The following is a 14,911-nucleotide window of genomic DNA, read 5'->3' as shown; positions in this document are numbered from 1 at the left end:
GAATTCTGAGATACAAAAAAAAAAAAAAGAAAGATGGAAGTAAAGGGGAGGAAGACCTCCATTTTACTTACTTGGCATTTAGTGTTGATTTAATGGTGTTTGAGCTCTCGTTTGGTACTCATTAATGCTTGATGAGTGCTCTTCCTCTGAGTTATATCATTAACCCCAACCCTCTCCATTTTCATATAACTAGCTATGTAGAAAATACTAAAGGTTTGCACCCAATATTTTTTCTTCTACAAATAAGACTTTGTATTTTTTTTTCTACAGGTGTTTCAAAACTGCAGCTGCATTCAGTCTTCAGGAAGCTCATCTGCAGTCCTTGGACTGTGTAACAAAAGCCCCGACTGTACTATAAAGCTACAGTATTTTTTAATCGTGTCAGTATTCGGCTGTTTCATCTTCTCACTGGCAGCCATACCTGGGTATATGGTTCTTCTGAGGTAATAAATACCTCTTTCAGTTTGCATTCTCTCCTTCTAGGTTGTGTGTGCATAAGTGAGTGTATGATTGTGTGTGTTTGTGTGTGTTTGACTCTTGACTCCAACAAGAACACAGAGAGGTCAGAAGATAATGATGGGAATCAGTTTTCTCGGTTCACCTTGTTTTTGAGACAGGTTCTCTCTTGTTTCTGCTGATGTACTAGCTGTGTACTCCAGTCTACCTGGCCTTCAAGTTCCAAGCATTTCTGTTTTCTCCTATTTTACTATGGGAATGCTAGGATTACAGATGCTTGCCATTGAATTGAGCTCTTTTCTTTTTCTTTTTCTTTTTCTTTTTTTTTCTTTCTTTTTTTTTTTTTTTACATATATTCCGGATTCTTGGGTTTAAATTCTGGTCATCTAGCCTTTGTGGCAAGCACCTTTACACAAAGAGCATCATTCCAATGCCATTTAGATTTTTTTGTCACTTATTAAAATTCCTTTTCCCAAGAAAGACCATTGCAGTAATGGTTCTCAAAACCTCAATGTTCTGAGATACCTTTAACAATAGACATACAGTGAGTATTGCTATATTTCACAGTAATTTAAAGCTTTCTGAAAATTTCCTTCCTGCCCTTTCCTATTTTATCCCCTTATGTCTTAAATCTACAGTAAGGGAATTCTTGTTTGGCTGGGGGAGAGGAGGTGTTTAACACTCATTTCCTGGGGTCAACTAACTGACTGGCAGAACATGCAACTCTCTGTGTAAAAGTGATCAGGCTCCCCTGACATTCTGACTTCAACTTCTCACAAACAAACAAACAAACAAACAAACAAACAGAAAACATATGTGCAATAATAGATACTAGCTAACCAGGGGACACTTGAAAGCAATAGCAGATACTCACTAAGAAGTAGGTCTAAAAATGCAACAATACCCAACTCTCTAAGATAAAATGAGGACATTGAAGAGTCAAGCTTCAAGGTTTTTTTTTTATTTCTTTTTGCAAGTGTTATTTCCAGCCTAGCAATCTTCACATCCACTACCAATGGGGAAACAGTTTAACACTCTTTTTCTTGTCTTATTGGAATTCAGAAGGAAAGTTAACTGTGATGTGTAATTTGTAACATTTTTTTTCCTCATAAACAGAACAAAGGTTCTCACTTCTTCCTTATAGGCAATTGTACTTTACTGTTTCTTTTCCCACATTCCCTTTCCACACCCTCTTCTCTTCCTCCTTCTCCTTCACTTCACTCTTCTTTTCTCCTCGCACCTCTCAGTTCCTCTTCTTTCCGTTCCCATCCCCTCTTCTTTTCTCTCATCTTTCCTTCCCTGTCTTTCTCCTCTCTCCATTCTCTCCTCTACATGTTCATCCATTGCTTTGGTTCTTCCTTTCCTCTACTTCTTTGTTTTTTTTTTTTTTTTTTTTTTTTTTTGGTTTTTCGAGACAGGGTTTCTCTGTGGTTTTGGAGCCTGTCCTGGAACTAGCTCTTGTAGACCAGGGTGGTCTTGAACTCACAGAGATCAATCTGCCTCTGCCTCCCGAGTGCTGGGATTAAAGGCGTGCGCCACCACTGCCCGGCTCCTTTCCTCTACTTCTACCCACCACAGATACTCACTGGAATAGGCTAGATATATGTTCTTATATATTCATTTTCCATGGCAAGATGTTATATTTTTATATTAACACAAGTGAAGATATGCTAAATGCCTTGTTTTAATTCACAGGTTCACAGACAGATACATTTTACCAAGTATTACTAGTTCTTAAGACATATTCTTACAAATGAGTGAGATTTGCCTGTGACATCTGTCACCCCATCATGTTTCGGACTGATTCAGCTGATGTGGCTACACAGGGTTGCCTTTCTCCCTCAGTACAGCAGTTGCCCCTGTTCCAAAGCAGCATGCTCAACTAAAAAGACTTATAGAGGAGGATGGCCAGAGTAAAGGACATATGAGTAGCTGAACTATCCTATTGGATCTTCCAAACACATTCTCAAGAGATACTCCCATGTTACTGCATGACTGTTTCCACTTCCATGTCTCACTTACTGTCTCAATTATCTTAATTCTTAAGTTAACACTTAAACAGGGTTTAAAACGACGTGGTTCATTGATGTTTTAATGTGTGATTTTTAAAAGCATTCTGTGCATGTGAGTGAGTGTGTGTGTGTGTGTGTGTGTGTGTGTGTGTGTGTTTGAATTTTCATGTCATGGTGTGCGTGTTTAAACGAGAAGACATCTTGCAAGGGTTGATTATCTGCAATCATGTGGTTCTAGATATTGAACTCAGTTTATCAATCTTGGTGGCAGGAATTTTATCCACTGAGCCATCTTTTAGGCCCTAATGTGTACTTTCTTAATGCAATGGGGTTCATGTCTATTCAGAATATTTTTCTTGTATTTCTTTGCACTATTTTGCTGAATGTGATGATTCGGTGTCAATGATTGATAATACAGTCCTACTGTTTTCACACTATTATCACTCTTCTAGTCTGCTGTGTTTTCTTGAACTCTTCCAAGGAATCAATTTCAAAATAAAATCCTACCAGTTCCATTTATTATGTTTTTCTTACACAAGGGTGTATTTGGTGGGGAAAGAACACACCTTAAAAAAAAAAAACTTCCACACTCCTAATTTATAAAAATATTTTTCAGTTTTTATCCTGACTGCTTTATAAGCCTCTCTTTTGTATTTAATTCTGAAAACCATATTGTTTAATTTTGTAGGCAGTATAGGAAAGATAAATGTCTAAAGTTGGTAACTCCATATATCAAAGGCTGTTTCTTAATGTCATGGCCTATATGATGGATTCTTTCTCTGTTTATTTGTGAGATTGTTTTTACTATATCTTGAATTGTTTTATAAAATACATTAGGTTTTTTTTTTATGAAAGTGACAAAATGCCTGGCAAACAACTTAAGAAAAGAAAATTTATTTGATTTGTGAGTTCAAAGGTTTGGGTCCATTATTTGTGATATAGCATAGTGATCACCATGGTAACCAGGAAGCTGATGTGGGAGGTGATGTATGCTATGAATATATTTTATTGCCATTGGTTAACAAAGTAGCTGCTTTCAGTCAACGACTTAACAAAGTAAATACAGGCTGAAAGAGCCATAGATAGAGAATAGGTAGAGTCAGTGAGAAGCCATGTAGCCGCCTGCAGGAGACAGTGACACTGGAACCTTGCTGGTAAGTCACAGCCACATGGCGATACACAGATTAATGGAGATGGGTTAGTTTACGGTATAAGAGCTAGCTAGAAACATGCTTAAGCTATTGGCCAAACAACATTGCAAATAATATAGTTTCTATGTGATTATTTTATATCTAGGCAGCTGGGAATGAATAAACAGCCTCCCCCAACAGGAAGCTATTCATTGAGGTTAGCAGTCAAAGGCTGTGCTTGAATCAGATATGTGGAGGTCATAGGACAGCTTTTATAAGTCATACTCTCCTTTCTCTGTGTGTGCTTAACAGTAGAGTTGCATTATCCTCTCTTATCAGGATGAAAATCTTAACCACCAAGATTGTGAACCATGATTGTCATTTGGAGGATGCTAGGACAGATATGGTGTACTTTTATTTATGTGTGTATGTATTTCTCAGGTGTACGAAGTCTGAAGAGAAATCCCTTGGAGTTGGATTACATACATTTTTCATAAGAGTATTTGGTATGAACAACTTTCCTAGTATATCACTTTCTTAGTAAACCAGTTAACATGTTCTGAAGAAAAAGAAAGCGACTATATTGTTAACCTAAAACAAAACCCTTACCTTAGAGGGAATAAGATGGTTCAATCTGAAATCAAGCATGAATCACCATGATGAGAACACAGACTCAGGTCATCCACATATCAGGTTCCAACATGGTGGCAGTTAGTGATGTTTATAGTTGGAGAACACAGGAAGTCATGAATAAGGAGCTTCTCAAATGTATCTGTGGAAATGTGAAGTAACTTGGTGACATCAAAGCATGGAATTCTCTTTTGAAGGCTCTGATCCTATCTGATAGCATTCTTAGTATTTGGAAAGTTCAGTCAATACATCACACAAAGGCTTCATATGATAATCACATGGATATAACATCAGACACAGGGATAGGACAATAAGTGATAAATAAGAGAGGTAAAAATAATTTGTCTCTGTATCTTCAATATGCAAACTGTGCACATCCTGGAAATTCCAGCCAAACCACCTTGTGGCATCTTTACCATACATGTGCTCTGTCATTGTTACCCTGAACTCCAGTTCACAAGCGCTTATTTTTGGAAATAGCTACTTGTATTTAACTGGAGAATGAGATGACTGCAGAGATGATAAATGTTTCCCCTTAACTTTGAAAAGATTACCTGAACTTAATTACACTTTTCATCTTTTAGTAGATTCAAGAATAAAATTAGACATAAGTCATTCTGTTTGATGCATAGAAAACCAGCACAAGACACTTCAGGAAATATATGCTGCATACAATTATGAATTCAATGGATGCTTCATTAGCATCATATGTATAATTCTCATTGTCTTTATCTAGAAACTTTGCATTAACTCATATTTCCTAAAAGTAAGTATAGAAACTTTGATTTATAATTTTTATATTGTTTTTAATAGGGAAACTGAAGTACTTCCAAATAAAATAACACATCTCTTTCTTTTCTTTCTTCTTCTCAATGGTCTTTTTTTCTCTCCTCATTGCAGGGGGCATTCCGGCACCTATTTACTTTGGTGCTTTGATAGACAGAACCTGTTTACACTGGGGAACTCTGAAATGTGGTGAGCCAGGGGCATGCAGGATGTATGATATAAATGAATACAGGTAATGGTAAAGTTTGTGACTTGTGCTTGTAATGTATAAAGTGTCCCCATTAGTATCTAACATTTTCTTCGGTGATAAGATTAAATTTGGTTTCATTTTTGGAATGTACATGAATGGTAATAACTTCCTATATGTGTATTTTCCTATATTTCCATTATTTCTAAAGTGCTTGATAAATATAAGTGTAAATGGGATTCCTAAACTAACTGTTCAAAATACATCAGAAAGGGAGCAGGGCATCTGTGTAGATGTCCTGGAGCAGTTGGAGGAGAACTGCATCTTGAGCTGAGGCAGCATGGCAGAACACTGGAGATAAACAGACAGCAAGACCCAGAGACCAGTGACAATGCCACTATTAGCAGGAACAAAATCTCTCAGCTCCTACCACCCCATATCTGAGGACAGAGTAGAAGGTTCTTTCTTTCTGCAGGTGTCACGCCCCACTTCGTCCAGCAAGGATGACGCCCAACACACCGGAGCTCTTCTCACTGCAGTTTATTCCAGGACTTTATTCACTTTCTCTCTCTCCCTCTCTTTTCCCCTCTCTCCCCGGACAAACCTCTCCCATCCCTTAAAAAGGCATGGGCCGCCAACCCCGGATTGCCAGGTGGGCACTGCCCATAGGTCCACGCATATGCAAGCAGCTGATAATCATTGCGTGATCATAGCATAAGTCAGACTTTAGCCATAGGAGTTGATTATGCATCTCCATCAGGTGTGGCTTCACGCAGCTCGCTACATACAGGGGTCAGGATGACAGACCTAACACATTCAAGTCCTGTGGATCCTGATGTTCTAGCTCCTGTAAATTTCATAGCCCTCTCATGCTTGCACCTGATATACAAAGAACCCCAAACCTGTGTTCTGCCCCTGCAGTTTAGTAGAACATGTCAGGTGCCAGAGCCAGGGGCTATCTTTAGAAGGGACCTGTTACCTAAATTTGATTGATGGTCTCATCCCTGGGAACCCATAGATGCTCCACTACACTTAGTGTTTAACCATCTCATAAACAAAACATGGCTCAGCAGAGAGACTGTGGTACAAACCAGCTGAGAGTATCAAGAAGGGGAAGGAAGTGACAACACGTAGAAATAACTGAGGCCATTACCCTCAAGAACCAGCAGATTGGGAAGCCTGGCCTCTGAGATCTGGGTGCAACCAGTTGTGTGCCTCCATGCTACTGCATATACTAAAAGTAGTACCTTCATGGTTCCCACCACTCTCAGTGCTACACAGGCACCAGTCGCTAACAGTATAGTGGGATAACTGTGAGTTCATTGCTGTCCCATGCACAGAGGCCGTACTAGGCTGATCTGCAACTAGAGTTTTACCTTGCTGGCTCTGGAGGGTAATGAGCTCAAGAAAGCCCACAAAGGAACTTTGCATTATACAGACTTCACTGTGCAACTTCTCTCTCTTAGAATCACTTCAGCATAAGAAAAAAAGCTTTGGGTTAGACCGACTCCTTTGTTTCTGGGTGAGCAGTATACTGAAAAGTTCTAGGAGTGAAAAGTTCTGGCCATTTTCCTGTCCTGTCTGGCTATGATTAGCTGAGATACCAGTCCCAGTCTGGTGTATTTATAGTAACAGTAGGTCTCAATTACTTCTGTCAGTGTATCTGTGTGGGTTAAAGTTCCAGTTGCCTTGATAAAACACATTATTGGATATAATACACAATAGTGGGATATTCCAGGAGTAACTTGGAATTTTGAGAAAATTTACACCTTCTTCCTTTAAATTAATTTTGTCAGGGTCTTTTATAACAGTGACAGAAAAGTAAGCTAAGATACTTTTTAATCTATTTTTCTTCTAGTAAAAGAACGCCAATGGTATTTCTAGGCTGTTATAACTTAAGCATATACACATATATACTACTTTATATTTTTCCCCCTTTAGACATAGGCATGATTGTTTTCTCTGTTCTTTTGTGGTCCAGGGTTTCTGGCCTAAGGAATGGCGCTACCCACTATGAAACTTCTCACCCCAATCCATGTAATCAAAATAATGTCCCATGAGCCTGTTCACAGGCCAACAAAATCCACACAGGCCTTCACTAAAACTTCCTTCCAAGGAGATTCTAGATTGTATGAAGTTAACACTATCCATCACACCAGATTTTCCTACACATATGTTGAGAACATGAAGGAATGTTTTCCCTACTTATTTAGAAATACACTTGTCAAAATACCTACTTACCATACACACTATGCCCAGAAATTTTAAGGCACACTTTGTCAAATTTACAAAGAACAGATGATTATAACAGTATCAAAGTTATTCTCAGAAATGTTGAAAGGGAAAATTACATAATTCATTTCAGGAAGCATCCATAGTCTGCATGATTAAAATGGACAAGTTCAGCAAATGAAAATAATGTGGGGCTAAAGATATAGGTCATGGGTTAAGAGTACATATTGCTCTTGCAGAACACATGAGTTCAAATCCCATGACCCAAATTGTGTAGTTCAAAACTTTTTTTTTTTTTTTACTACTACTTAAGGTATTCTGGAACGGCGGGGGAAGCATAGTGACTTAATGTGAGGTAATTGCAGACAGGGTTTGGTGAGGAGCCTGGTCGTGTCACCTGCCCTGGCAGGAAATACTGAGGGCTACAAGTCCAGAGCATGGTATAAGGGACTTCATCCTCAGCTAAACCAATCTGAAAATATTCTCATAGAAACACCCAGAGATGTCTTTCTATAATGATCCTAAATCCAGTCAAGTAGACAATGAAAACTAGCGATCACCAAACTGAGAAAATACATTTAAACTTTTGTTGGAAATTTTTGACATTTTAACTAACAGAATTGATAATTTAGCAAAGTAGATTATATAAATTACATGAGCAAAAATAATCACCTAATGTTTCTCTTTGAAGAATAAATTATCTGTAAGAATGTACAAAATTAACTTTCACTGAATGCATTACGATTTTACATAGATTAGTTGTTTTCAACAGGCGCATTTACATTGGGTTGCCAGCAGCTCTAAGAGGATCAAGCTACCTCGTGTCAATCTTCATTCTAAAACTTTTGAGGAAGTTCCAACTCCCTGAGGAAACTGACTCTTCAGAGACTGAACTTGCTGAGATGAAGCTCACAGAGAAGGAAAGCGAGTGCATGGATGTGCACAGAAGTCCTGAGTTTGAGAACAGAGAACTGAAAACAAAGCTGTAATGAGATTTCTAGTGGCCTGCACAGGCCCACGGACAGAGTCTGCATTTGGTTCTTTTGAATTATGAGTTATAGGAACAATTACGCTGAAAGACCTTAAGAATGTTTTTTAATAATGACAAAAATATTTACTGTTATTATTTTTAAAATATAGTGGTAGCACTTAAGATTAGCCCAGGGAGGACTATGGTGATCCCCTATCCTCCCACACACATAGAACTTTAAAGCAGTCTTCAAATGAAAAAGGTATTTTCTCTTTTAACTCAATCAAAGCAAATGTGTATTTCTTGTATATGCTCAAAAAGCTTTAAGACTTTCCCATTCTCGAAACACCATTCAATTTCATTAAATTTGTGCTTCAATGTTGGAGTCGTTTAGCGCTAAAAGTTTGGATCTTTCTTGTGTTGCATTGAAATAATTTATTCAAATTTATACTTTCTTTATGCAAGATATTTACATACCTCTTTATATACTTAGAAGTTCTTCACTCTCTCCTTTTTTATTCTCGACACGATGCTTCCAATATTAGACGTCTCATTAATGTGTCATCTGTTATTTTCATTCCTTCTTTCATTACTCATGCCACAATTTGATAGCTTAGCGCACTGAGAAATTTAATCATGCTATCAAAAATCTGATTTTAATATCTTCTTTTCCATAGCAATTCAAAGCTGGTCATGAAACTCATTCTTAAAAGCAAGTATTTGAGAAAGCCAGTCCTTTCAATGGCCATTGTAGAGATGGGGCATTATGTTAGTGATACAATGCTTGCCTAGCATGTGTGAGGCCCTGGTTTTAACCCCAAAGTAGAGTAAACTACTGAAGATAAAATGAGATTAAACAAAATAATAAAATAAAATAAAAATAAATTAAGCTTTGATGTATGAGATGTTCTCAAAAGACTACTATTTCATATTCAGGTGGCGTCTTTGGCCTATTGTTCCTTTTACTCATGTGTCCTTAGACACATTGAGGTCTATTAATTTTCAAAATAATCTTAGAGTAAAACATTTAAAGAGAGACGAGTTAGATGGTTCAGTGGAAAGGGCTGTTGGCTCCCAAGCCTGACAAGATGGGTTTGATCCCTGCGACCAACATGGTAGAAGGAGAGAACCAGGTCTTGCAAGTTATCCTATGCCATCTCCTCCTGTACTGTGGTGTATATGCCACACCTGCAAACAAACAAATAAATAAACAGATAAAAATTATAAATTTTTAAAGAGAAACTTATGTTATAAAATTAAAATTAATAATATTGAAGGTATACATTAAAAGCAAAATCAAGTTGTGACAGTTTGATTGAGAACTGTCCCTCATAGGCTCAGGTAATTGGACATTTGATTTCCAGTTGATAACTCTGCTTGTGGAGAATTAGGGGAGCATCCTTAATTCAGAAAGTGCACCACTGGGTTAGGTGTTGGTTAAAAGCCTCACCTACTTCCAGTTCACTCTCTGCTTTGTGCTTTAGTTAAGGAAGTGGGATCTCAGCTTCCTGCCCCAGTCACCATGCTTGCTTTTTCCTGTCATGCCTGGTTGCCATGAGTGACCTCTATCCCTCTGAAATCATAAGGAAAAATAAACTCTTCCTCTATACGTTGCTTTGTGGTGTTTTATCACATCAGTGAAAAGTAACTAATACAGAAATCATTTTATTTTATGGCAGATAACGATTGAAAATATTTTAAAGAACAACAAGCCTTTCTGCTATTTTACAGTGATGGCTCTATTTTATTAAAAATTTCCGCCTCCTCCTATCCCCCCATTTACCTCCCACTCTCCCCTCTCTCTCCAGTACTAAGAGAAGTCAGGGTGGCCTGCTCTGTGGGAAGTCCAAGGTCCTCCCCACTCCATCCAGGTCTAGGAAGGTGTGCATCGAAACAGACTAGGCTCCCAAAAAGCCAGTGCATGCAGTAGAATCAAAACCAGGTGTTATTATCATTGGCTTCTCAGTTAGCCCTCATTGTCAGCCATATTCAGAGAGTTTGATCATGTGCTCATTCAGTCCCAGTCCAGCTGGCTTTGGTGAGCTCCCATTAGAGTGGTGGCTCAAGATCATGGTCAAAACTATTTCTTACTATTCCTAATTTTTATTCCCTTGGTAATAAAAGTCAATAATATAAAAATGGCATAAATCCCTAAAGATGGGGAGGATGAAAGGGGAAATGTGTGAGGTGGAGGACAGCGTAGTGTGTCTATTAATATAGTAAAGAGAGACTATCTAGTAGAACAGATTGAAGGCAGGTACAATCCCAGAAGCTCTTTGAAAGAACCAGAATGCTTATGGGAGAGATCACAGTTTCCATTACTTGAACTGAAGTCCATTTCCAATAATGAAAGACTTATTTTGCTCATACTTCCAGAGGACTCAGGCCATGATCAACCAGCCCTGCTGCTTTGGCCCTGTATCTATGTGGTTCATTGTGAAAGAAACTCATAGGAATGAATTTACTGATTTTACTAAGGCTGGGAATAAAAAAAAAAAAAAAGGGCTTATCAACATGGACTCAACTTCCTCCTTCTAGTCCCCATCTCTTAATGTCTCAATCACCTTTCAGCAACATCTTGCTGAAGACTAATATTTTAGCATGTGAGCCACTAGGGGTTGTCCAAACCCAAACAACAGAAAAGAGAACGTAGACAACCTAACTGATGGGTTTTCTATAGTTACCTTTGTGTTATTATGACTTTCTAAAGTAGTAAATGTATCTTATAAAAAGGAACATTTTATGGGGATGGAGAGGACACAAAAGTTAAGAGCATGTGTTGATCTTGCTCTGGATCTAAATTTGGGTCCCACCAACCACATCAAGAGGCTCACAACCACCTGTGACCCCAGCTCTGGGAGATCTCATGCCTTTGACCTCCCAGTACCTGTACTCACATGATATACCCAGTTCCTGGGCATCCCCTCATATTAAGGAGGTACTCATAAAACTGTAAGATCACTGGTGTTTACTTGATACTTTGTTGTAAAAAGGTGTGGGAGGCTGCATCCCAGTCACCCGGCTAGTTTATACCCGAAATAATTACACAGAAACTGTATTCATTTAAACACTGCCAGGCCCATTATTTCTATCCTCATACTGGCTAACTCTCACATCTTAATTAACCCATTTCTATTAATGTGTATCTCCACTTGACTGTGGCTTACTGGCATGAGTCTAACCAGCATCCACCTCAGAGAGGAGAGCCATGGCATCTGCCACACTGCCTTCTTCCTCCCAGAATTCTGTTCTGTCTACTCCACCCACCTAAGGGCTGGCCTATCAAAAGGCCAAGGCAGTTTTCTTTACTTAACCAATGAGAAGACCCTCCTACATCTATACTTCTTAGGGGGTAAGCAATGAGAAAACATGGGCGTTGGAATGCTTGGGCAACTCCTCACTGTGGAAGCTTGGGGATAAGGGTTGTTATTCTGAGCTTTGTTCTCTTCAGGGTTTGATCACAGCACAGCAGACATGTGTGGAGGAGAGGAGTGACAGAAGAGGCAGAGAGGCATGGAGGTAAATCAGTTTCCCATTTAGCATGGTTATGCTTCTAAACTTAACAGAATACATGATAGTTTATCACTGGTTTAGCTATAATTCCAATGCAACCAATATTACATGAAATTGAAAGCTCAACTTCAAAAACACAGAAGCTGAAAGAATAAATGGAAGACAGAGAGGTAATAATTATCCCTTGTATTCCATGGCTTAGAATTGAACATGATAGGTTAATATTCCATAGTATGTGTTGGTTAGCATAGTTGAGTACACTACCATACGAACCAAAGAAATGCATGCTATCTTTCAAGGGATTGTGTCTGGACCATTATGAAAGTCAGCAGGAAGAACAAAGCATTGGTCTTTCAATTTAATTTCTTTTAGGTGCTTTGATTTTTTTTCCTCAGTCCAAATAAAACATGATTAAAAATTTTTATCAAGAACTATGCATAAATAAAAACAAGATTACTAATAAGTAGAGCCCTGTATATAAGAGGAAGAAACTGAATTCTCCAGATATTGGTTTTGGGTATCTAAATTATTGCATAAAGAAGTGCTAATTTTTAGAGAGATTAATTTGGGTGGAAATGTATCAGTTAACAAAACATTTCAATAAGTCCCTTCTTTATCGGGTTGCATATTTTAAGAGCCAGAGGAAACCATCCATGTTGTTGATTACAAAGAATAACTTTGACAAGCTTGTCCCTCTGCCCATACTACAGCAGGTGTGGAATGTAACAGATAAATTTGAAAGGTGATGCTAGTTCTTCAGGCTTCACTTTTGGTGAACTTATTTTCCATTTTTCAGATGTGTAGAGAACCTCATTAATGAATAATGCATATTAGAAGTATGAGAAATTTTGTTATACAAACTTCGGGTCCCTGTGTGCACAGATTGCTACAAGCCATAACATTATACATTAATTGCTCAGCCATCTTTTCACAAGCAATTTATCAGAACCAAGAGCTCTGGTAAAGGGTAATCAATAATCCAAGGAATTTTTGACATTATTGTTTTAATAAATAAAGTTGCTGTTTTTTGCTTTAGATTTTTGATGTAGCTAACTCCCGTTCTGCTATATATTTTGGAATTAATTACCACATTTCAGAACTGTTTTCTATTCCTTTGGGACTTATTGGTCACATTCCTCTAGCTATATGTGAAAATGGTTTCCCACTGCCAGGCCCTCATTCCTTTCTCTTAGGTAAATGCAGAGATCTGACTTCCTGCAATTCTCTTTGTCAGCAAGCATTTGGTCAATGTTTAGGGTCCAGACAAGAACATTGCATTTAAGATATTCACCGATATCCAAGGACATAGAATTACTTATTGCCCAAGCTGCTGATTCATAGCTGCTCAGATAGATAGAAAAGTAAGCATGCCCTTGTTTTATCTCACTTATAAATAAGGAATACAGTGACCCCAAACTAACCGTTATTAAAATATTCCAGACATCTTACACTTTCTTTCACCTCAGTTTTCTGATGATCTTAGTTCAGGAAATTTACTGCTTGTGTTTCACTTTCAATGACAGGAGAAGAGATAATTAACTTCAATCCAGAGAAAGAATCACTTCCTGCTGGAGCCACAGACCCACTATGCCCACAATTAGAATGGCTGATAGATAACAGCATACCCAGGAACTGATCATTTAGACCTGGGTCTCCTCTTTGTTTCTACCACGTAGAGCAAAATAATGTAAACTCCAGACCAAGGACCATAGAAATTGCAGTATCTAGTGAATGTGCTGATCAGATCAGGAGCCATTAACTTTCCCCGACTGCTTACATATTTTGCTTGATTACCCTGTATCCTCTATGCATGCTGGGAGAAAAAAAGTGACATACTTATTTTAATAATTCATGCCCTATTCATAGTTTTACTGAAAATAAAACTTTTAGCTCTTTTATCTAGTACCTAAAAATATAGCATAGCATATTAACCTTCCCCTCTAAAATTCCCTGATGATTTAATTCCTTGCTGAACTAACTTTCTCCATTAAGGAGTTCACCAGACATAGACTGCACTCGCCACTCCCACCTTATAGCTAAGAGCCATGGATCCCTGTGTGTGTGTGTGTGTGTGTGTGTGTGTGTGTGTGTGTGTGTGTGTAAAGTAAAAACCCTTATCTGACTTTTTATGGGACAAAAGAATTCCAGTTCTGGAACCTGCTGGGGCTGAGGAATTACTGGCTTTAAGCGTGTATATTACTGGGAATATTTGTAACACAAAAAGAAGAAGGAAGAAACATGAATAGGTGGAACCTGTTGTGAGTAGACTCATATCCTAGCACCCTTCACATATTGTTGAGTCTTTAATTGAACCCTGAGAGAGATTTCTTAAGTGGTGGACTCTTAGGGACTCTGTTAATAGATGTCAGATATAAATCTTTGAATAAAAAGCTTAGAGCTAAAAACAAATATAATTTTTTCATCTCTTAAAAAATTAACAATGGGCTGGAGAAATGGCCTAGTGGATTTTTGTGGGATATTTGATTGCACCACGAAACCAAAGAATGTATTAATAAAATCAACTGTAGATCGATGGGCAGAGTCAGCAACTACTTGACAGGAATTAGTAATAGGAAGCACAGAGGAGCTAGGGAGATGGGTAAAGACACACAGGAAAGAGTGGGGAGGGACTTGGAGTTTTGAGGTCTTTTTGATTTGGGACATCTGAAGAAATGGTGTCTTGATGAATCTCTGGACAAAAATAGGTCAACTTGTTGTTTCTCACCCTCTCTGAACTAGTAGGATTTTGTCCCAACATCTGAGTCCTGAGCTTTTAGTGGTGAATAGAATGCTTGTGACTTAGTTAAAACTACATTTGGAAACTGCAGTAGAGTCAGTGCTGGTCAGATCAGAAGATTTATCAGGCTGCAGCCTGACACATGGAGCAGCAGAGAACTCAAGTTTGGCTCTTAGTGCCCATGTCAGTATTCACAACCACCTGTAATTTCACCTCTGGAGATTAAACATTCTCTTCTGTACTCTTTGGGCACACACA

At 38.2% G+C, this 14,911-nt stretch overlaps 1 protein-coding gene across 2 annotated transcripts in view; it reads left to right on the top strand.

Annotated features, from left to right (window-relative positions):
* Positions 1-8,805, top strand: part of LOC121434378 (solute carrier organic anion transporter family member 1A4-like) — a 47,574-nt gene extending 38,769 nt beyond the window's left edge. For both annotated transcript variants that reach the window (XM_041633291.1, XM_041633283.1), the window contains exons 13-16: positions 271-443; positions 4,040-4,104; positions 5,129-5,246; positions 8,206-8,805. In XM_041633291.1, the coding sequence (XP_041489225.1) occupies positions 271-443; positions 4,040-4,104; positions 5,129-5,246; positions 8,206-8,422 (573 nt within the window). In that variant the 3' untranslated portion in view covers positions 8,423-8,805. The remainder of the gene's footprint in view (positions 1-270; positions 444-4,039; positions 4,105-5,128; positions 5,247-8,205) is intronic.
* The last annotated feature ends 6,106 nt before the right edge of the window (positions 8,806-14,911 follow it).

This window comes from Microtus oregoni, unplaced genomic scaffold (genome assembly GCF_018167655.1).
Source record: "Microtus oregoni isolate MIOR12 unplaced genomic scaffold, Mior012 000002F_ref0000024, whole genome shotgun sequence".
Lineage (NCBI taxonomy): Eukaryota > Metazoa > Chordata > Mammalia > Rodentia > Cricetidae > Microtus > Microtus oregoni.
This window is presented reverse-complemented; position numbering and strand designations above follow the sequence as displayed.